This window comes from Chiloscyllium punctatum, chromosome 4 (assembly GCF_047496795.1).
Source record: "Chiloscyllium punctatum isolate Juve2018m chromosome 4, sChiPun1.3, whole genome shotgun sequence".
NCBI lineage: Eukaryota > Metazoa > Chordata > Chondrichthyes > Orectolobiformes > Hemiscylliidae > Chiloscyllium > Chiloscyllium punctatum.
The window spans coordinates 43966834-43991160 of record NC_092742.1 but is presented as its reverse complement, the minus strand read 5'-3'; the positions used below and the strand labels follow the sequence as shown (position 1 = coordinate 43991160).

Genomic DNA, 24327 nt, shown 5'->3' with positions numbered 1-24327 from the left:
GCAAGGGTACATCATTTTAAAGAGTCAATGTTTTAAAAGTGAAAGACAGGAGTTTTAGAGGGAATTTGAGGAAAATCTTTTTCACCCAGAGGGTGGTGGGCTCTGGAATGCGCTGCCAGGGAAACCTCAATACCTTTAAATAGTACTAGGAATGAGGAGTTGAAGGATGATAGAATTCAAGGTTATAGGCCTAGTGTGGGAAAGTAGGACCAGTGTAGCTGGTAGTATATTTTAGGCAGTACAAAATTAGTGGGCCATAGTGCCTCTTCTGTACTGTGTGATCCTATGATTTTGCACCACGTTGTGCAAGGCACAGTCTGCCAAGATCATTTGGGACACCCATGCTGGCAAAGGACACCCTTCAGTCTGTCCAGGCACCAGAATCACATTGTTCAGTCTCCCAATGTTTGGCTCACTCTTGGAGCCATAGGCTGTATTTTACAGGGAACTTACCACAAACCCCATCCCACCAAGGCAAAGGGGAGGAATAAAGAGGGATGATCTTGAGGGGAGTGCCTCCAATGAAACCAGGAGATTCACAAAGAAGGGTGCCTGACACGTGTCCTCTTACACAGTTAAAGCTGCTAGCTTCCTGCTGGCATGGTTCTCCTCATTCCCACCCCTCCGAACCAAATTAGATTGGCACTTCAGGGCCTCAACAATACCATCGAAACTTCCTGAACATTTAAACTAATTTGGCAGGGGGATGGGATCCGGACTTGTAGTCCAGTAAGTAGGCTAGCTGTGTGTCAGGATGTCCAAGACTGTAGGGAGGCTGTGGAGAAGGTAGCACTGACAGGGACTACTTGCTTACACAGAGATGGGCTCAAGTGCGTATACTTCAATGCAAGGAGTATCAGAAATAAGGTGGGTGAACTTAAGGCGTGGATCGGTACCTGGGACTACGATGTTGTGGCCATCACGGAAACATGGATAGATGAGGGACAGGAATGGCTGTTGGAGGTTCCTGGTTACAGATGTTTCAGTAAGATTAGGGAGGGTGGTAAAAAAGGAGGGGGGGTGGCATTGCTAATTAGAAATGGTATAACGGCTGCAGAAAGGAAGTTTGAGGGGGATCTGCCTCTGGAGGTAGTATGGGCTGAAGTCAGAAATAGGAAAGGTGCAGTCACCTTGTTGGGTGTTTATTATAGGCCCCCCAATAGCAGCAGAGATGTGGAGAAACAGATTGGGAAACAGATTTTGGAAAGGTGCAGAAGCCACAGGGTCGTAGTCATGGGCGACTTCAACTTCCCAAATATTGATTGGAAGCTCTTTAGATCAAGTAGATTGGATGGGGCGGTGTTTGTGCAGTGTGTCCAGGAAGCTTTTCTAACGCAGTATGTAGATTGTCCAACCAGAGGGGAGGCCATATTGGATTTGGTACTCGGTAACGAACCAGGACAAGTGGTGGGCTTGTTAGTGGGTGAACATTTTGGTGATGGCGACCACAATTCTGTGACTTTCACCTTGGTTATGGAGAGAGATAGGTGCGCACAACAAGGAAGTTTTTACAATTGGGGGAAGGGAAATTACGATGCTGTAAGACAGGATTTGAGGAGCATACGTTGGGAGCATAGGCTGTCAGGGAAGGATGTGGTGGAAATGTGGGACTTTTTCAAGGAGCAGATACGACGTGTCCTTGATATGTATGTACCGATCAGGCAGGAAAGAAATGGTCGTGTGAGGGAGCCTTGGTTGACGAGGGAGGTTGAATGTCTAGTAAAGAGGAAGAAGGAGGCTTACATAAGGTTGAGGAAACAAGGTTCAGACAGAGCAGTGGAGGGATACAGGATAGCCAGAAGGGACCTGAAGAAAGGGATTAGGAGAGCTAAGAGAGGGCATGAAAAATCCCTGGCGGATAGGATCAAGGATAACCCCAAGGCATTCTATGCGTATGTGAGAAACCTGAGAATGACGAGAACGAGGGTAGGTCCGATCAAGGACAGTGGTGGGAGACTGTGTATTGAGTCGGAAGAGATAGGAGAGGTCTTGAACAAGTACTTCTCTTCAGTATTTACGAACGAGAGGGACCGTATTGTTGAAGAGGAGAGTGTGAAATGGACTGATAAGCTAGAAGAGATACCTGTTAGGAAGGAAGATGTGTTGGACATTTTGAACAACTTGAGGATAGACAAGTCCCCCGGGCCTGACGGGATATATCCTAGGATTATGTGGGAAGCAAGAGAGGAAATTGCAGTACCGTTGGCAATGATCTTCTCGTCTTCACTGGCAACTGGGGTGGTACCAGGGGACTGGAGAGTAGCGAATGTTGTGCCCCTGTTCAAAAAAGGGAATAGGGATAACCCCGGGAATTACAGGCCAGTTAGTCTTACTTCTGTGGTAGGCAAAGTAATGGAAAGGGTACTGAGGGATAGGATTTACGAGTATCTGGAAAGACACTGCTTGATTAGGGACAGCCAGCACGGATTTGTGAAGGGTAGGTCTTGCCTTACAGGTCTTATTGAATTCTTCGAGGAGGTGACCAAGCATGTGGATGAGGGTAGAGCAGTGGATGTAGTGTACATGGATTTTAGTAAGGCATTTGATAAGGTTCCCCATGGTAGGCTTATGCGGAAAGTCAGGAGGCATGGGATAGAGGGAAATTTGGCCAATTGGATAGAAAACTGGCTAACCGGTCGAAGTCAGAGAGTGGTGGTAGATGGTAAATATTCAGCATGGAGTCCAGTTACAAGTGGAGTTCCGCAGGGATCAGTTCTGGGTCCTCTGCTGTTTGTAATTTTTATTAATGACTTAGATGAGGGAGTCGAAGGGTGGGTCAGTAAATTTGCAGATGATACAAAGATAGGTGGAGTTGTGGACAGTGAGGAGGGCTGTTGTCGGCTGCAGAGGGACTTAGATATGATGCAGAGCTGGGCTGAGGAGTGGCAGATGGAGTTCAACCCTGCCAAGTGTGAGGTTGTCCATTTTGGAAGAACAAATAAGAATGCGGAATACAGGGTTAATGGTAGGGTTCTTGGTCAGGTGGAGGAACAGAGGGATCTTGGGGTCTATGTACATAGATCTTTGAAGGTTGCCACTCAGGTGGATAGAGTTTGTAAGAAGGCCTATGGAGTATTATCGTTCATTAGCAGAGGGATTGAATTCAAGAGTCGTGAGGTGATGTTGCAGCTGTACAGGACTTTGGTTAGGCCACATTTGGAGTACTGTGTGCAGTTCTGGTCGCCTCACTTTAGGAAAGATGTGGAAGCTTTGGAGAGGGTGCAGAGAAGATTTACCAGGATGTTGCCTGGAATGGAGAGTAGGTCGTACGAGGATAGGTTGAGAGTTCTCGGCCTTTTCTCGTTGGAACGGCGAAGGATGAGGGGTGACTTGATAGAGGTTTATAAGATGATCAGAGGAATAGATAGAGTAGACAGTCAGAAACTTTTTCCCCGGGTACAACAGAGTGTTACAAGGGGACATAAATTTAAGGTGAAGGGTGGAAGGTATAGGGGAGATGTCAGGGGTGGGTTCTTTACCCAGAGAGTGGTGGGGGCATGGAATGCGCTGCCCGAGGGAGTGGTAGAGTCAGATTCATTGGCGACCTTTAAGCGGCATTTGGATAGGTACATGGATGGGTGCTTAATCTAGGATAGAAGTTCGGCACAACATCGTGGGCCGAAGGGCCTGTTCTGTGCTGTATTGTTCTATGTTCTATGTTCTATGTTCTATTTTGAATGATGATTTTTCACTGTCAGATCTTTAGCATTGACAGGCTTTCCAATCTGTTAGTTGTTCAGTCCTGCCATCTCCTGCTGTGCTCTCGTTCACCCAAGCAAGTTTCAGACAGCCCTGGGAACCTGTGCACTGGCAGATACAGTCAGAATCTAAGGTCAAAGATGCAGTTAATTGTATTTTAGCATATGTTAATCACAGGGCTGCCTGTCTTACCCCAATAAATGTGCAAAAGTTACATGTGGCAGTCAATAGATGTTTTGCCATGTTTCGGACAAACTAGCATTTTATTGCTCCTTTAACCTCCCATGCACACAGACATTCACCATTGCAGGTTAAAACTTCACTTCTTCACATTCCAGTCTGTCTAGACAAGCCAATGATGTACTTAGCGTAAGGTGTCTTTGTTAGCAACAAATAATTTAGCAAGAAAAATATCCTGAGCTGTTTCTGTACATGTAGTTATGGAAATATATCCAGCTCAGGGAAGTTAAATATTATACTGCTTGTAACTTGGTCTATGTAGAAACAGTTATTGCACTTTCAAATGATTGAGTCACATTTTGACAATGCCTGGGGATTTGTTACTCAGTATTGGATAGACAGAAAATTCTTCCAATGTGTCGTCTTAAGTCATTTTATTTGATCCCAGTCATGGGTTCAGTTCCCTAACCATCCCTCTCCCTCTGAACTATTTGCTGTAACAGACCACTTACAACCCTGACCATGAGTTGAGCAATATTGTTTACATTACTTAGACAGCCTTCCTCCAATTCTGTAAAGTCATCTTTCTTGCCTCCATGCAAATATTTCAATGTTCTCCTTGCATCATTCTTAAACTTGAGCTCATCCAAAACTTAGAATTAAAGTGACCTGATCTCAGTTTAACTTCACAAATAAATACACACAACATTAAACTAAATTTGAGCCAAATTCCAACAGTGCCATTTCCACAAGCTGCCAGCCAATCAAATGGTTGTCATGGTATTGAAGCTTAAACATGCCTGCCCTGTGCCATCTAACCCACACCCCCATTCCTAATGGCTGTAAAATTCAGCTTAATGACTCACTCTCAGAGTGAAATTCAGTCCAGTGTATGTATTATTGAAGAGCAATGCTACCAAATAATAAAGTGAAGTTCCAATAATTATCAAAATGGCCTAATATGGTCATTCAGTCTAGAAAAACATGCCCATAATTAGTACAAAATTTCTCCAAGCAACTGCTACAAAGGTTGTGCTTTACAGACATTGATACAGTATTCTAACACTGGCTATAAAACCTGTTGTAGGTAGCCTCATCTTTTGTTCAAACAGAGTAACACATTAGTTTTGCCTTAGTTTCTGCAGGAGAATGATTATACAGTACAGCACCATTAAGCAGGACATCTCATTTTGATCTTGCTTTGATAGATAATAAGTCTGAACAATTTTTCTTGTTACTTGGTAAATTTGATTGGCAGAACTGAATTATAATTTGACAGATAGTAAACTGTAGCAACATCCAATGTTTTAATTATAACACACATCACTTAATTACAGACCCGCAGGACCCAGCTAGCAAACTGTTTGTGAATTTTCCCAGTTTTGTCCTCTACTCTACATCTCAAGGTTATCCACCTGTTGTTTAGAAAGGAACATCACATGTCACTTGGTAGGTGCTCTCTGGTTGAATGCTATTCTGCTCAAGTATGTAATTCAATTGTCTCACAATGCAAAACAAATATTGCTAAGTAACAGTTGGCATTATCAATGCAGAAAAAGTTAATGGCTTCTCTTGTATTAATCTTCCTGGTTTCTTTTAATAATCTTAAATTTTCTGACTCCATGTATCACCTAAAAAATTAGGTTTGAAAAAGATCATGTGATTGTTTTATAATATTGATTAAAACTAAAATATTGCAACTTTTGTTTTCTGTTTCTTGTTAACATAAATGCAACAAGTGGTCAGATTGCCTGTTGCGTGCTTTGCATTGATGTCAACTTAACTTTTTAGTTGTTCATGGATGTGGACCTTGCTGGCAAGACCAGCATTTCTTCATCCTCCATTAAATCCCCATTTCTAACTGAATAACCATCATTTGAAGTCCAGACTTCACTATTCATAGAATCAGAAAGACTGATGAGGCAGAGTGGCAGGTGTCATCTACATGGAGCCAAGATTAGAGTGGTGCTGGAAAAGCACAGCCGGTCAGGCAACATCTGAAGAGCAGGAAAATCGACATTTCAGGCAAGAGCCCTTCATCAGGAATGAGGCTGGGAGCCTCCGGGGTGAAGAGATAAATAGGAAGGGAGTGGGGCTGGGGAGAAGGTAGCTAAGAGTGCAATAGGTGAATGGAGGTGGGGTAAAGGTGATAGGTCAGAGAGGAGGGTGGAGCAGATAGGTGGGAAGGAAGATAGGCAGGTAGGACAGGTCATGGGAATGGTGCTGAGCTGGAAAGTTGGAATTGGGGTAAGATGGGGGGAGGGGAAATGAGGAAACTGGTGAAGTCCACATTGATGCCCTGGGGTTGAAGTGTTCCGAGGCAGAAGATGAGGCCATCTTCCTCCAGGCATCGGGTGGTGAGGAAATGGCGATGGAGGAGGCCCAAGACCTGCGTGTCCGTGGCAGAGCGGGAGGGGGAAGTTGAAATGTTCAGCCACAGGGTGGTGGGGTTGATTGGTGCAGGTGTCTACGTGGACTTTAGTAAAGCCTTTGACAAGGTTGCGCGTGGTTGACTAATTAGTAAAATTAGATCACGTAGGATTCAGGGAAACCTTGCCCATTGGATACATATTGACTTGACAGTATGAGATACAGGGTGATGGTGGAGGATTGTTTTTTGGACCGCAGGCCTGTGACCAGCCATGTTCTGGGTCCACTTTTGTTGTCACTTATAGAAATAATTTGGATAAGAATTTTGGAGCTGAAAAATGTGGTGCTGGCAAAGCGCAGCAAGTCAGGAAGCATCCAAGGAGCAGGAGAATCGACGTTTCAGGCATGAGCCCTTCTTCAGGAACCCCTGCTCCTTGGATGCTGCCTGACCTACTGCGCTTTTCCAGCAACACATTTTTCAGCTCTGATCTCCAGCATCTGCAGTCCTCACTTTCTCCTAAGAATTTTGGAGGCATGGTTAGCATGTTTGTGGATGACATCAAAATTGGTGGTATCGTGGCCAGTGAAGATTATCTAAGATAACAAAGATATCTTGATTAATTGGGTCAATGGGCTGAGGAGTTGCAGATGGAGTTTAATTTGGATAAATGTGATGTATTGCATTTTGTTAAAACAAACAAATGTGGGACTTATGCAATTAATGGGAGGGCTTTAGGTAGTTTGGAAAAGCAGAGAGACCTATGGATTCAGGTACATCACACATGGACAGGGTGTTTAAGAAGACATTTAGCATGCTTGCCTTCATTGCTAACACCTTCGAGTGTAGTAGTTGAAAAGTCATGATGAGGTCGTACACACTTTAGTGAGGCATCTTCTGGAGTATTGTATCTAGCTCTGGTTGCCCTGCTATAAGAAGGATATTATTAAATTGGAGAGGAAGGATTTACCAGGATGTTGTCAGGACTGGAGGGTTTGAGTTATAAAAATAGACTGGATAGGCCAGGACTTTTTTCACTGGAGTGTAAGAGGTTGAGGGGTGACCTTACAGAGGTTTATAAAATGATGAGGGCCATAGATAAGGTGAATAGCAATGGTATTTTCCTGAGGGTGGGAGTGTTCAAATCTAGGGGACATATTTTTAAGGTAAGAGGAGGAAGATTTAAAAACGACATAAGGGACAACTTTTTTTTACATGGAGTGGTTCATATGTGGAATAAAGGAAGTGGTGGAGGTAGATACAGTTACAACATTTAAAAGACATTTGGACAGGTACATGAATAGAAAAGGTTTGGAGGGATATGGGCAAATGCTGGCAAGTGGGACTGGTTTGGTTTGGGAACAAAGTTGGACCAAAGGGTCTGTTTCCATGCAGTATGTAAACTTATGTAAATTAGCAACATTGTTTTGGAGTTATTGACTTTAATTTTAGGTTTCTGCCCAGAAATAGGTCAGATATCCACCACAGGGTATTTTTCCACTCCCAACGACACAGAATTTTTCCCGATCCTTACGTGGAAGTTTCTATTCCTTGTACTTGTAGAGGGACAGATTTTTACCTTGGTTGGTATGACAGATTTGTATGAGAGACTTGTATGACAGACTTGTCTCCTTACATACTTTTTCAAGCTTATTGAGACTCCTCACATGTAGTCTGACCACTGGCACTCTGTATCTTCTCTCATCAGTTCTTGTAGACTTGCTTTGTGTTCTGACATGTGAAGTATAAAAGAGCTCATTTACTTGATTAAGTAAAGAAACATCCATTTCTTGTTACTAGGAGTTTCCACCTGAAAGATGAGTGTAACTGTTTCAGGACTTGGCTTGACTCTATCAATTCTAAACACCAAACCCAAAGCACAAGCATGTTGCTACCATCACCACTCATTTGTCTGTGTTTAGTTCAATCTCCCCATTTTGTTTGGCTTCTTCCATGTCTTTGTATAGACAGCAGTCATGATATTTTTCATCAACACTAATACATGTTGATATCATTAAACAAGCCAACTGCTCCTTTGTATCACTTGTTTGTTTCATCTACTTTCAGCAGGAACACAACCTGACATGCCCTTAAGACCAAATGGTACGCACAGATATGTACCATGTGAAGAGTGTTTTCTACTGTGAGGATTTGTCACCAAGCTTCTCAATCCAGTAGCCGTTTTTGGCATCAAACTTACTGAAAATGTTTGCCCTTGCAAGTGCAAGTGTTGTGATCTCTTCCAGTGTTGGTCTGGATATTGATACCCCTTTATTGTTTGATTACATTTTTTGGGATCCAGATTAATTTGTAGCTGTATGTCTGGCTTCTCTCACAATGATAGAATCTACTCAACCTGTAGGCTTTGTGACTCTGGTGATCTCTGTCTTTTCTTCCATCTCTTGGAGCTCTCTTTCAGAGAAGAGAAGAGAAGAATCCCTACAATGTGGAAACAGGCCCTTCGGCCCAATAAGTCCACACTGACCCTCCGAAGAGTAACCCACCCAGGCCCATTCCCCTACCCTATAGTTACCCCTGACTAATGCACCTAATCTACATATCCCTGAACACTATGGGCCTTTCAAGCCTTCCACTATTCTCCATTGGTGCAATATATGGAGGATAAATCACAGGTTTCCTGTCTGGATTAATACACAAAATCTTCAAAACATCCACCTCTTTAAAACACTTTGGATACATTTGAACCAGATCTTTCTAGTTTCTGACTGGAGGCCATTTTTCAATACTCAGTGATAGCTTTTATCGTATGGTTTCCTGAGATCAACTCAACCAGAGGATAGAAGGGCTGTCTGTTTCAGTAACATAGAATGTACAGCTAATACCTTGGTGTGTTCCTCTGGTTTGGGTCATTCCAACTGATGAAGCTCAGTTCCATCCTATGCTGCCAGCATCACACTACTCATTTCCAGAGCAGTTATTTTGCACAAACATTTTCCATCAAATTCTTATGAAAGTACTTCTGGTATAGCTGAGTGGGATGATGTAACTGTGCAGCAGTATCAAATTTATGGCTGAGGGCTTATTTAGCATCTTCTTCTTAATTTAAGTGTTATATGTTTCGAGGTATGTTTGGTAAGTTTTCAAATGACACCAAAATTGGAGGTGTAGTGGGCAGTTACTTTACAGTACGATGGGATCTTGATCAGATGGGCCAATGGGCCGAGGAGAGGCAGATAGAATTTATTTTAGATAAATGTGAGGTGCTGCATTTTTGGAAGGCAAATCAGGGCACTTAAGGTCCTGGGGAGTGTTGCTGAACAAAGAGACCTTGGAGTGCAGGTTCATAGTTCCTTGAAAGTGGAGTCTCAGGTAGATAGGATAGTGAAGAAGGCATTTGGTATGATTGTCTTTATTGGTCAGTGCATTGAGTATAAGATTTGGGAGATCATGTTGTGGCTGTACAGGACATTGGTTAGGCCCCTTTTGGAATACTGCAATGAATTCTGGTCTCGCTATTATAGGAAGGACGTTGTGAAACTTGAAAGGGTCCAGAAAATATTTTCAAGGATGTTGTCAGGGTTGAAGGGTTTGAGCTATAGGGAGGGACTGAATAGGCTGGGGCTATTTTCCCTGGAGTGTCAGAGGCAGGGGTGATCTTATAGAGATTTATAAAATTGTGAGGGGCATGGATTGGATAAATAGACAAGGTCTTTTCCCCAGGGTGGGGGAGTCCAAAACTGGAGGGCATAAGTTTAAGATGAGAGGGGGAAAATTTAAAAGGAACCTAAGGAGCAACTTTTTCATACAGAGGGTGGTGCATGAATGGAATGAGGAAGTGGTGGAGGCTGGTATAATTTCAACATTTAAAAAGCATCTGGATGGGTATATGAATATGAAGGGTTTAGACGGATTAGAGGTTTGGAGGGTTTAGGGTTTAGAGCATTATGGACCAAATGCTGGCAAATAGGACTAGATTTATTTAGGACAGCTGGTTGACATGGACAAGTTAGACTGAAGGGTCTGTATCCATGCTGTATATCTCTACGCATCTATGAACTTGCACATCCTAACATTTCATACAGATCCATAGTTGTTATCTCTATTGTAACTCATTATTATTATCACTATTACAGCAAGAAATAAAGAAGACAAATCATATTTTGGCATTTATTTCTGAAGGAATCAAGTCTAAAAGTAGGAAAGTGTATCTGCAACTGTACAAGGCATTAGTGAGACCATAGTGCGGTGGCTCAGTGGTTAGCACTGCTGCCTCACAGCACCAGGGTCCCAGGTTCGATTCCAACCTTGTCTGTGTGGAGTTTGCATATTGTCCCTGTGTCTGTATGGGTTTCCTCCGGGTGCTCTGGTTTCCTCCCACAGTCCGAAGATGTGCAGGTCAGGTGAATTGGCCATGCCAAATTGCCCATAGTGTTAGGTGCATTAGTCAAGGGAGATGGGTCTGGGTGGGTTACTCTTCAGAGGGCCGGGGTTGGGCCGAAAGGCCTGTTTCCACACAGTAGGGAATCTAATCTAATCGTACTGTATGCATTTCTGTTCCTCTTATTTCAGGAGGAAATTGTTACATTGGAGGCAGTTTTGAAGAGGTTCACTGGAATGATCTCAGAGGGAAGAGGTTTGTCTGATGAACAGAGATTGAGCAGTTTCAGCCTACAGATTCTGGAATTTAGATGACTAAGAGGAGATCGAATGGAGGTATATATGATGCGAAAGAAGATTGAATTAGAGGATATGCTTCCTCTTCTGGGACAATCTGGAATGAGAAGTCATAATTTTAGGATAATGAGTAGCAGGTTTAAAACAGAGATGAGGAACGATTATTATTCTCAGTGGTGTGAATCTGTGGAATTCCCAATCCAACAATATAGTGGAATGCTAGGTTATTGAGTAAATTTAAGGAGGCGATAGATTTTTAATCAGAGAAAGGAGGTGAAAGGTGATGGGAGGAGGCAGAAAAAGTGGAATTGAGACTGACGTGAGATCAGTCATGACCTTATTGAATAGCAGAGCAGGCTCAAGGTACAAAATCCTGTTCTTAGCTTATGATGTCCTTATGTTCTTATTGTCTTCCAGATAATAGGAGGTTTAGCTTTTTGTCTTTTGCATTTGCCCAGTAGCTCTGCTTCTCGTAACTTATTTACCATATTCTTTCATGGTTTTGCATATCTTTTCCTCGTGATTATCTTTTCACAAACCCTGCAGTTTGAATACATGTAAAATATTTCCTCTGTCGGTAAACTCACGGTCACGAATTCTTGCATAGCTTGATCTCTGTTTGGTATGAATTCTTTTGTTGCTGTTTCAGTACATGGCCCTGCTTCTTCTTGACTTGATTGCATTTTCATCTGCTTAATTAGGGTACAATATATTCCAGTAATGTTTACAACCTGTGATATCACAACTTTCTTCTACTTAATCATGGCTTTTTGTGTATCGGGGTGTTTCGAATTCTGAATTACTTGATTTATCAGCCATTTATTTTTAATTTATATTTGCTGATTCAATTTTTTGATCTCATTTAGTAATGGTTCACAGGTTCACCAGGTTCTTGTCTAAAGCTCTGAAATTCACACCATCAGATTTGATAGAGAAAATGAATAAAGAACTGCAGATGCTGAAAATCAGAAACACACAAAAATAGCTGGAAAAACTCAGCAGAGAGAAGGCTTTCCACAGATGCTGCCAGACCTGATGACATTTTCTAGCAATTTCTGTTTGTTTAAATAGATTTAATAGCTTGATTTTGGCTCAAGATGTGAGATAATTTTTCAACAATTCTGTCTATATGTACTCTGTCATCCTCATTCCTCTCCCAGCTGTTAAACAATTTTAAATCTGTCTCTGCTGTCCCTAAAAGGATGGAATGAAAGGATGCAAAATGTCCATCTGCACTTTCATTTGAACTTCTCAAAAATGTCATGATACAATTAGTTTCCCTTTTTATCCTGAGGTGATGCTGCATATTCACTGCTGTGGTGGTGGCCATTTTGATTTCATACAATTCAATTTGTTGTACTCGCTCTGTAATATTAATAGTCAGTTGGCTGGAGGGCTGCTTTACAACGTAGAGCGATGTCAGCAATGTGGGTTCAATTCCTGCACCAGCTGAGGTTACCAAGAAGGTCACTACTTCTAAATCTCCCACCTCACCTGAGCTGCGGTGACTGTCAGGTTAAACCATCACCAGTTTTATATCTCTAATGAGAGAGCAGCCTATGGTCTGGTAAGATTATGGCGAACTGACATTTACAAATTGGTGTTAATGTTTCTTAATCTAATTCTTTGTTTATAAAGCTTGAGTTTTATTGGATATCTGCTGCCATTATGTTCCACCCTGTGGTTCTTGGAAATAAGCACACTTCTGGGCAAAATGCTGACATCTAATGTACCACTCAAATTGGCATCGCAGCCCACTACATTTTGCGTTATTACACAGAGAGAAGAACAGTTGTGACATCCTATTTATACACGCATAACAATACAGCTCCTAAAATATTTTGATAAACATAAGCATTAACAGGAAGGCACGCTTCCACATCCAGCTTATTTGATGGGGTGAATCTAATGCTGGTAAAATGCAATAACATGGTAAAATAACTAGCAATAGGCAAATTAATTGATTTTATTGGCTGCCTGCCTCCAATTGATGAGCAACAAGCCATTGCCATTCCCACCACAGGGAATATCTTCCCCACCTCCAAAGGAGAGTTAATTTCTCTTTTATTGATGAGAGACAGTTATATCATGCTGATCCAATAGAAGCCTCTTGATAACTAAAGATCTGAGAAATAAGTAGAAATATTTCCTACAGAGACTTCATGGCAGTTAGTTAACGGCCTCAGGCTTCCAAAAGCTGGCTCTTTATCTTGCCAATATGTAAAACAGGTAGACTGTATAATTTCAGTTCCCTGCAGGTCTTATTTTATGGAACATCCTAAAGGAAGTAAAGCCAACATTAATTAGCTCACTTTTTTAAAATTCACTCATGAGATGTGGGCTAGCATTTATTGCCCGTCACCTGTGGATAAGCTGACTATTACTTTACGGGGTGGCATTTCCACCAGGTAGTTTCACAACTGCTGGCTGCATTGGATGAGGAGAGTGAGAAATAAATGAGGCTATGAATTCTGCCTGGTCCTGTTTGAAAATGTGCTCCTTGCATATTTCATTTGGCTTTACAGACCCACCCCGCAGCAAAACTCAGTAAATGAGCTGGGACATTCCTTCCACCATAAGGTCAGAAGTGGGGATGTTTGCCAACGATTGCACAATATTCAGGATCTTTCGCAACTCCTCAGACACTGAAGAAGTCCATGTCCAAATGCTAAACCATCTGGACAACATCCAGGCTTGGGCTGACAAGTGGCAAGTTACATTTGCTCCACACAAATGCTGGGTCATGGCCATCTCCAAGAAGGTGTCACAGTGGGGAATCACAGGCGAGATCACAGCAAAGCTGGTCTGAAGACTGTGATCATTGTATTGTTAATGCTAAGGAACATGAAGGTACATGAAGAACATTGATTGATTAAGTACCTTGGGCAAAATAAAGGAAGACTTGTAAGTTGCAATACCCTTTCAAAAGATTGATCATTAGTTTATTCAGTTGATTTGTTTAGGAAAAGAAGAAAGAGGGACTTGGGGGACTTTTCTTGTTCATGAGAGAGGAGGCAAACATATATAATGTGGCATTCTGCTAATAAATGTAGCAGTAACTAAAAAAATTGCATCTGGCTTCCTACCTCACTGTCAGATTTCAGAATTATTTAAAATGGTAGCAAAGGATGGTCTCCTAAAGGTGAAGATTGGAAGCTAAGAAAAGAAAAATCAGACAGAACCTTATAATCTTGAGTTACTTTTATGAAGAATGGCTGAAAGTCACATAAGCTAAGTTGTTAGGTTTAGATCCACCCACCAAACTACTCTGAATCTGAACTCAATGGGAAAATGAAGTAGATATGTGCACATCCTTAGCAAACAGAAAACAAGGTACTACTTTGGCACTGTTACTTCTTAACAACAGTAAAATCAGAAGCAAAATACTTTGGGAATTAGATGTCCATCAGTTGAACATTGATGAAGACTTAAGTATTCTCTTAAAACTCATGGATGAAATTTACAGAAAAGTTGATCTGTTAGATATCTACAAGGCATAGTCAGACTTTGATAGATTTTGCACAGAGAAATATAATATGAACTTTAACAGACTGTGGAAAAGATTGCTTAAGTTCAATTTAGAGATTATTTTCTCAGTGCCCCCATTTGAATTATTGAATTATGCTCATGTGTTGCATGTAGATTCATAGAGTCATAGAGCATAGAAGAGGCCCTTTTGACCTATTACATCTGTACTGACATGTCGACCACTAAAGGTGAGTTAATCCCAATTTCCTGCACTTGTCCTATATGCTTGAACGTTATGTGGTTAGGCTTTTGGTCTTAATTAGTGTTTTGTTCTTTTACAAAAAGACACCTTTTTGAATCAAGTGTCTACTACTTTAAAAATATAATGGGGAAGCTGTCATTTCCAGCATACTTAGTGATGCAACAAGACATTTTGTGATGTCACAAAAGATGGAGGGCTCAATATTCGCAGCATTTCAAGACACTTCATTTACAAGGTGCAGGCATCAGTACAATATCTGGAAAGAATAAGCATGAAGCTATTTTTAGCTGATCTGACAGACAATAGGCAAATAAGCCCCAGAAATGCCTGGGGAATAGCTAGCAGGTGCTACAGATGTGACTCCAAGTATCATTATACAATGAATGACCAAAAGCATAGCAGCAGAGATTTTAAAGTGATCCCTAACACTTAGAAGTTGAAGATGATGATAATAATCAGTTTGAGAGGTAGGAATGGTCACAAGAGGGTTTAGTCAGGTAATGAGTGCATTACCCAGATTCATTCAATTGTGCCATATTAGGTAATGATTGCATCTCCACAGTCTGTGGAGTAGACTGATGAAAATCTTATTTGGATTCACTCAATAGTAAGGATCAAAGCAAGGTTAGGGAGCATGAAAGTTCTATTCATTTCAAGTTCAAAGATGACAACTCACCGAAGTCACTGAAAAGAGTGGTGTTTCCAGGCAAAAAGCTGGAGTAAGACACTTTATTGCTACAAATGTAGCTTCTTTGGCGCTGAGCAGGCTTTCCATGCAAAAGACACAAAGGAAACATTGAATATGATTTGCAGAGGAATAATGATAGTGTCACAGACCTAATAATCCATAGAACCTGGCTAATGCTCTTGGGAACTGGAAACGAAATGTTAACTCTAATTTCTCTCCACTGATATGTAGAGAAGAGGTGTTGGAAATTCTGGCAAGGGTGAAAATAGATAAGTCCCCTGGGCCTGATGGCATTTATCCTAGGATTCTCTGGGAAGCAAGGGAGGAGATTGCAGAGCCATTGGCCTTGATTTTTGTGTCCTCTTTGTCTACAGGAGTAGTGCCAGAGGACTGGAGGCTAGCAAATGTGGTTCCCTTGTTCAAGAAGGGGAGTAGGGATAATCCTAGTAACTATAGGCCAGTGAGTCTCACTTCTGTTGTGGGCAAAGTCTTAGAGAGAATTGTAAGGGATAGGATTTATGCACATCTGGATAAGAATAATGTGATCAAGGATAGTCAGCATGGTTTTGTGAAGGGCAGGTCGTGCCTCACAAACCTTATTGAATTCTTTGAGAAGGTGACTAAGGAGGTAGATGAGGGGAAAGCGGTAGATGTGGTATATATGGGATTTTAGTAAGACGTTTGATAAGGTCCCCCATGGTAGGCTACTGCAGAAAATACAGAGATATGGCATTGAGGGTGAGTTGGAGGTTTGGATTAGGAATTGGCTGGCTGGAAGAAGACAGAGGGTAGTAGTTGATGGCAAAGGTTCATCTTGGAGTGCCGTCACTAGCGGTGTTCCGCAAGGATCTGTTTTGGGACCATTGCTGTTTGTCATTTTTATAAATGACCTGGAGGTTAGAAGGTTGGGTGAGCAAGTTTGCGGATGATACGAAAGTCGGAGGAGTTGTAGACAGTGAGGAAGGATGTGGCAGATTACAGCGGGATATAGAGAAGCTGCAGAGCTGGGCAGAAAGGTGGCAAATGGAGTTCAATGTAGCTAAGTGTGAGGTGATTCACTTTGGTAAGAGGAACAAAAAGATGGGGTACTGGGCTAATGGTCGGATACTTGGTAGTGTGGAAGAGCAGAGGGATCTTGGTGTCCATGTACACAGATCTCTGAAAGTTGCCACCCAGGTAAATAGTGCAGTGAAGAAGGCATATGGCGTACTGGCTTTTATTGGTAGAGGAATTGAGTTCCGGAGTCCTGAGGTCATGCTGCAGTTGTATAAGACTCTGGTGCGGCCGCATCTGGAATATTGTGTGCAGTTTTGGTCGCCATACTATAGGAAGGATGTGGAGGCACTGGAACGGGTGCAGAGGAAGTTTACCAGGATGTTGCCTGGTATGGTAGGAAGATCCTATGAGGAAAGGCTGAGGCACTTGGGGTTGTTTTCATTGGAGAAAAGAAGGTTTAGGGGTGACTTGATAGAGGTGTACAAGATGATTAGGGGGTTAGATAGGGTTGACAGTGAGAACCTTTTTCCACGTATGGAGTCAGCTATTACAAGGGAGCATAGCTTTAAATTAAGGGGGGGTAGATATAGGACTGATGTTAGGGGTAGGTTCTTCACTCAGTGAGTCGTAAGTTCATGGAATGCCTTGCCAGTAGCAGTGGTGGACTCTCCCTCTTTATGGGTATTTAAGCGGGCATTGGATAGGTATATGGAGGATAGTGGGTTAGTGTAGGTTAGGTGGGCTTTGATCGGCGCAACATCGAGGGCCGAAGGGCCTGTACTGCGCTGTATTCTTCTATGTTCTATGTTCTATGATGCTGCCAGATCTGCTGAGATTTTCCAGCAATTTATGTCTTTGTTTCAGATTTCCAACATCCGCAGTTCTTTTTGCTTTTTTTTATCTAATGGTCTTTGGACATGGGGTTGAATTCCATCCTAGCAGAAGGTGAAGTTTGAAATCAAATAAAATCTGAAATTAAAAGCTGGATTATTGGTGACCATATAAATGTTGTCAAGCATGATAAAAAATGAACTCATTTGCTTCACTAATACCCTTTGGAGAAGGAAATCTGTCATTGCACCTGGCCTAGCCTATGTGCAGCTTCAGATCCACAGCAGTGTGGTTGACTCTTGTTTCCCACTGAGTAGTCCTATCAATCCACTCAGTTCAAGTGCAAAGAGAGAGCAATAATGAATGCTGGCCCAGCCAGCAACAACTACATTCTGTGAATGAATAAAAAAAAATTGAGATTGATTACACAAGTTCAGAATCTGAGGAATTACTAGCAGGCAATGAAGCACCTTATACCTCACATACTCATATAGAATCAAAGAATCCCTACAATATGAAAAGAGGCTATTCAGCACATGTGAGTCTGCACTGACCCTCCAAATAGCTTTCCACCAGACTCAAACACTTACCCTATCCCTACATTTTTACTATGGCTAATCTACCTAGCCTGCATATCCCTGGACATTATGAGGCAATTTAGCATGGCCAATCCACCTAACATGCACATCTTTGGACTGTAGGAAGAAACCAGAGCACCCAGCGGAAACCCATGCAGGTGCAGGGTGGCTGTGCAAACTCCACACAGATAGTTGCCTGAGGCTGGAATCAAACCCAGAGTCCTGGTGCTCTGAGGCAGCAGTGCTAACCACTGAACCACATCGATTTGACAGTTATGTGGAACAAAATACACTTCATAAGGGGCTGGATAATGTAGGCAGTATAATGCAAAGGACAGGACTCTTATACCCAAATGACAACTACCCAGATCCAGGATACTCAGAGATCTACAATCACAAAGGGTCCAGTGTCTATGAAAGTAGGCATACTCAACTGAAGGTAGGTCCAGCAATGTCCTACTGGTATCACAAAGCAAAACTCTCAGCAATCTACATGATATATGTTGTTGATTTTCTATTGAAATTTGAGCAAAGTGCTATAAATAAGATTGAAGGAGAATTATAGAATGGTTATGACAACAGAAGGAAACTATCGTTTCTGCATTGGCTGTCTGAAGAAATAATTCACTTCATGCTACTCCCTTGCTTTTTCCCTGTCTTCTTACAAATGTTTCCTTTTAAGGTAATGATTTAATTCCCATAAGACCATAAGGTGTAGGAGCAGATGCAGGCTATTCAGCCCATCAAGTCTGTTCCACCATTCACTGAGATCATGGCTGATCTGATAATCCTCGATTCCACTTTCCTGCCATTTGCTCATAACTCTTGATATCGATCCTGATTAAAAATCTGTCAATGGCATCCTCAAATATACATAACAATCCAACCTCATCAACCAGAAGTAGAGGGCATAGGTTTAGGGTGAGAGGGGAACGATCTAAAAGGAACCTATGGGGCAACTTTTTCACGCAGAGGGTGGTACGTGTATGGAATGAGCTGCCAAAGGAAGTGGTGGAGGCTGGTACAATTACAGCATTTAAAAGGCATCTGGATGGGTATATGAATAGGAATTGTTTGGAGAGATATGGGCTGGGTGCTAGCAGGTGGGACTAGATTGGGTTGACTTATCTGGTCGGCTTGGACCAGTTGGTCCAAAGAGTCTGTGTCCGTGCTGTACATATCTATGACTCTATAACCCAGTGGAGCAGAAAATTCCACAAATACACTAACATCTGAGAGAAGAATTTCCTCCTCATCTTTCTCTTAAAAGTTTATTCTGAGATTATGCCTTCTGGTCTGAGATTCTCCCATAAGGCACAACAACCTCTTCAAACATGCCCTGTCAAAACCTCCTAAGAAACTTAAGATAAACAGAAATTATTGGAGAAACTCAGCATGTCCAACAGCATCAGGATAGAGAAAGCAGAGTCAATGTTTCAAGGCCAGTGACCTTCTTCAGCCTAACTCATTTTGTGCATACCTTGTTCACAGCACCTCTGTCTTGCCTTACCTTTATGGCAACTTGCTGCTTCATTCAGAACTTACAGGCTGACCATAGTTCTGTCTTCACTTCAGAATCAAAGAAGAATCATGCAGACTCAAAATATTAACTCCGTTTCTCTCTCCACAGATACTGCCAGACATTCTGAATTTCTCCAATTTTTTTTGTTTTTGTTTCAGATTTCCAGCATCCACAATATTTTAGTTTTATAGGTTGTGTAGTCACTTAGCTTGAATTGCATGACTTCTTGGATTATGCTGTTTTGACTCAGCACTAAACAAAAATTAGTTTCTGATTGGACAAAATCCAATTACCTCAATGTCAGAACCCATGTTCTCTCATAATAGTAATAAAATATTCTAAGCATTCATTGCAATGTGGACAGATAATGTGGATCAAATTTTACCCAATAATGTAACAAACCAAGGAGCTTAAAATGACAACAGTTGACCATCTATAAATGAACAAATACCATTAAACCATCAAAGCAGTCCAACAATTCTCTTTTTCCCAAACAACAGTACAAAATCAAACCATTTTCCCTCTATGGTATTTTTTGTACCCCCAGATACAGTTGCCATAATGGTCTATATGGGTGAGATTATCAGATTACTGAATCAGTTTGGGTCATTTTAAAACATTTAACATCTATAAGTTTCTAAGGTATAGGCCATTAGTAATAATTTGAAAATTAGTAAGGTTAATCTACATAGGATCCCGTGGATGGTAAATTGAGACTATCATGAACCACAAAGGTGTATCTGCTTTCATAGAAACTCTACAGTGTGGAAACATGCCATTTGGCCCAACAAGTACACAGTGACTTTCTGAAGAGTAACCCACCCAGACCCATTCCCTCTACTCTGTTGCTCTAGATTTATCCCTGACTAATGCACCTACGCTACACATCTCTGAACACTATGGGCAATTTAGCATCACCTAACCTGTTCATCTTTGAATTGTGGGAGGAAACGGGAGCACCCAGAGAAAATCCATGCAGACACAAGGAGAATGTTCAAACTCCACAAAGACAGTCGCCCAAGGGTGGCATCGAATGCGAATCCCTGGCACTGTGAGGCAGCAGTGCTAACCACTGAGCCACCAGGGCTTGTTTATATGTAGTACTTTCTAGTCCTCTAATTGTTATTGTAATACAATGCAAATATAGTCCTGATGTCACTTCCATGAAAAAAAATAGAGATTTAGGAATAACATTTGGGAAATTATTCAATTTGTTAGAAATTAGATTTTGACATTTGAATTTTATATTTTAGCACATGAAACCTGAATCTAATCATTCAATCTATAAATACAAGTATCAACATTCAAACACCTTGTGTTTAATAAATCTTTAAAATAATGCACAGAAATTGATTTTTTATTGGCATTGTTAAATTAACTGTACATTGTGCGTCCACCATGGTTACCAAGATATACATGTAACAAAGTCAGCTTGTTCCACCAACTTATCAAAGAGACATTGTCACTCATTGTCCATTGTCTGCTTTTAGCACCACAACATGAACGATGTCATTTGCAACACATTAATGTGGTTTGAGTGGTAACAAGAAAAGACCAAAAAGCAAAAGTATAAAAATAATCTATAATAATTCTTTAAAAAAACACAACGCTTTCCCAACAGAAAGTATCGGCCTTCCAAATAATCAGGGTTGTGCATCCTACTTTGAATATTTGGAGCAAGGCTTTTCAGAAACTTTTCATCCTAAATAGCACAGAAGCAGTGAGGGCTCTTAAAATGGCAAAAAATATGATTGAAAGAAATCAAATGTCCAATAGCTTTTTTATATATTCCCTGTCAATAGGAGCAAAATCTTAGGTAAATTTAAAGAACAATAACAGGAAATAAACATGAGAAAAAGTTACAAATCGTTGAGCAATACTAATAGTTTTTAATAATTTGAATTGTAACATGGTCCTTATTAAACATTTAGAGCTATACATAGAAATACTTACACATGAGTGACATTGTAGGATTAATTATTGGGAATAAAATAGTTATCCTGATTTAATAACTAACAATACAGGATTGAGAGCTCTGTGACCTACTCCTGCTTCTTTTGCTCTAAGCAATCAGTACATAGCAGATAGAAATGTTACACTCTGCACTGTCCAGAAGTTTTCCTCTTCTCTTGTGTCAAAATTCAATAATAGCCTCTTAACCAAGTCAGGTGACAGATTTAGACATCAGACAGGGACAGCTATACCGTAGATTAGAAGAGCTAAACACGGCGATAATCACAGTCATCACACAATTCGGCTGTAAGAATTCAGCTATTTGACTTAAACTATCTTAATTTCAGCACTCGGGCTTTGAAGTTAAAAGAAAATACTTCATCTTTGTTAAATTGAATTGTAAGTACACACAACGCAGTAATATTAATGAAAATTAGATGATTATTACAAATGCCTTGTGCTGGCCACCACGGAAATACACTTAGTTAAATTGTCATAATGTTTTCTATATCAATATATTGCTCCAGTATTCCCTTGACAGTGCTGACTCATGTTAGGGTGTAGCAACCTGTTTGCACCTAAGATCACTGCACCAGAAACAGCAATATAGATTGATTTAGTCTTCTTTATAACCTAGGATACTCCAGTAAACTTTAGTCCCTTTGTTGTTACCTTAACAAAGCTTATCTATCACAACCCATATTATGTCATGAACCTAGGATCTTCCGACACTATACAATTCAGTACTAGCTCATATGATGCACTTACTCAACCAGCAGGTAGGCCCTAAAATTATTTCTCTACTTACCAATGGTAGTTTACTGCCAGGAATACTGGGAAAGTCATGGTGTTCAACATGGTATCCAACATTGAAGGTTATCCAGTTGAGAGGACCATAATACGAGTAGGTTTCATGCCCCTTCAGAAACATGTAATGCTCGGCAATGAAATGTCCAGAGATTGGATGGATACCCATACATAGAAGTGAGCCTGCCACCAAGTATACTATTGGTTTCAAGCCCCACAGGTAGTAGATGAGAAAATCATATGCAAATTGCACCACAGCATTCAACACCTCTAACCTTGTAATGGGTTTAGGGTTAACATAAAGGGGCCTGAGCGCATAAAAAAGGGGTTGGAGAATAAGCCAAATCGTTTTGCGAAATGGAGTGCAGAAGAACCATCCTTCCATTTCTGTTGGGATGTCTACATCTAAGCCATCACCTCCCAGGTATCGATGGTGATCTATGTGGTATTTCTTGAATGATGCAGAATACGGCATTCCAATTGGTAGATTAGCAAACATTGCAAACAATCGGTTCCATTTTGCCAGCTTATTGCCAAATGCAACATTATGAGAGATATCGTGAATGGCCAGAGTCAGTGAGTGGTTGACAGCACCTCCAAAGGCATAAGCCCAGAATATAATCCATTTCCAAGACAAATCTTTCACAAAGAAGCATGCAATGGTCTGTGTAAGGACCATTCCAAACACAATCCATTTTAGATTAGGATCGGGTCCCATCAGTGATTTGATCTCTGGATACTTAGCTGCAGAACAAAACAAAATACAATATAACAAATATTATTGACTACAATTCTAACACATGTAGTGATCAAACATTAAAATATTTTGTAAAATATAGTATATCATAACACCAGCAATGTTTATTTATTATAGTGTCTTCCAAGGTGCTTCACAGAAACAGTATTTAGAGCCACAAATGCAGAAATTAGAATAGGTGACCAAAAGGTGTAGTTTTTAAGCAATCTCATAAAGGAGAATATAGAGATAGAGAAGCACAATGGTTGGGTATAATGTCAGCACAGCTCAGTGCTATTAATGCTAATTGTATTGTTTTGAAGATATATACACAATTTGAGTGTTGCACCCTCTTTGCCATCCTGGACATGAAGGCTTTATTGAGTTGTGAGTTTTGCTGGTGAGAGTCAATTGGCTATTTAATTACAAGTGGCTTCAAATTTTAACCAACATTCTGAGGCTTAAATGGGCAAAAGGTCCGGCTGGTACCTCTGAATTAGAAGGTGTAGAGTTTGAACCCATATAATCCAGCAATTGCAGACTGGAACTCCAACTCTGAATTCTGAATTGGGCTTCCAGTGAGTTATTTAGATTCAGTGATGTTTGTGGTTTTCCTTATCATATGGCTTATGAGAGCTCATAAAATCTAAGACTAACTAGAAGTTGGCATAAATATCACAGAGTTGTAAAGCTGAACAAGAAACGTTTTGTGAGTTACCTTAGTTCAGGATGAGAAGACTTAACTCCCACACCCTTACAGTCTCCTACCCAAAGATAATAGGGACAATCTAAGAGACAGTAGGTGGGAGCAACCCATCAGTTGACAATCATAAATAAATTGTTCCCATCAAATGAAGTGAGCGCGATCTTCAGGCAATTGGAAAAGGGATGGAGGAAAAACTTGGGGAAGTGGAGGCTCAAGATTTCAAAGGAAGATTGAACATAGGAACAGGAGTTGGCCATTCAGCTCATCGAGCCTCCTGCAATATTTCCATATGCTTTGATGTCATTAGCCTCCAGAAAGGTATTGATTTCTATTTTGGACATGCTCATTGGTTGAGCTCCCACAACCCTCTGTGGTAGAGAATTCCAAAGATTCCCCACTCTCTGAGCAAATAAATTTCTCCTCATCTCAGCTTTAAGTGGCCTACCCCTTATCCGAAGGTTGTCACCCTGTTCTTGTGTTGAGACTGTTCATCTTCTCCTGAAGTCTCCCTGCACCTTCCTCATAACTTACATTCTCAACTGGTTTTCTGTCATCAGTAAACATTAAACAATTACAACTGATCCCCATATCAAAATTATTTTAAAATATTTCTAGCTCGCAGGAGTTTGAGCTGCTTTTTTGGGGGGCAGCACGGTGGCTCAATAGTTAGCACAGCTGCCTCAAACTGCTAGGGACCCAGGTTCGATTCCAGCCTTGGGCAACTGTCTGTAAGGAGTTTGCACATACTCTCCGTGTCTGTGTGAGTTTCCTCCAGGTGCTCCAGTTTCCTCCCATATTCCAAAGATGTGCAGGTCAGGTGAATTGGCTATGCTAAAGTGCCCCTAGTGTTAGGTGCATTAGTCAGAGGGAAATGGGTCTGGGTGGGTTACTCTTTGGA

General features: G+C 41.1%; 1 protein-coding gene across 1 annotated transcript in view; it reads right to left on the bottom strand.

Annotated features, from left to right (window-relative positions):
* The window catches only part of degs2 (delta(4)-desaturase, sphingolipid 2), a 62230-nt gene that overhangs the window by 25554 nt on the left and 12349 nt on the right, over nt 1–24327 (bottom strand). Inside the window, exon 2 of the mRNA XM_072568520.1 lies at nt 21989–22731. Coding sequence (XP_072424621.1) covers nt 21989–22731 — 743 coding nt within the window. The remainder of the gene's footprint in view (nt 1–21988; nt 22732–24327) is intronic.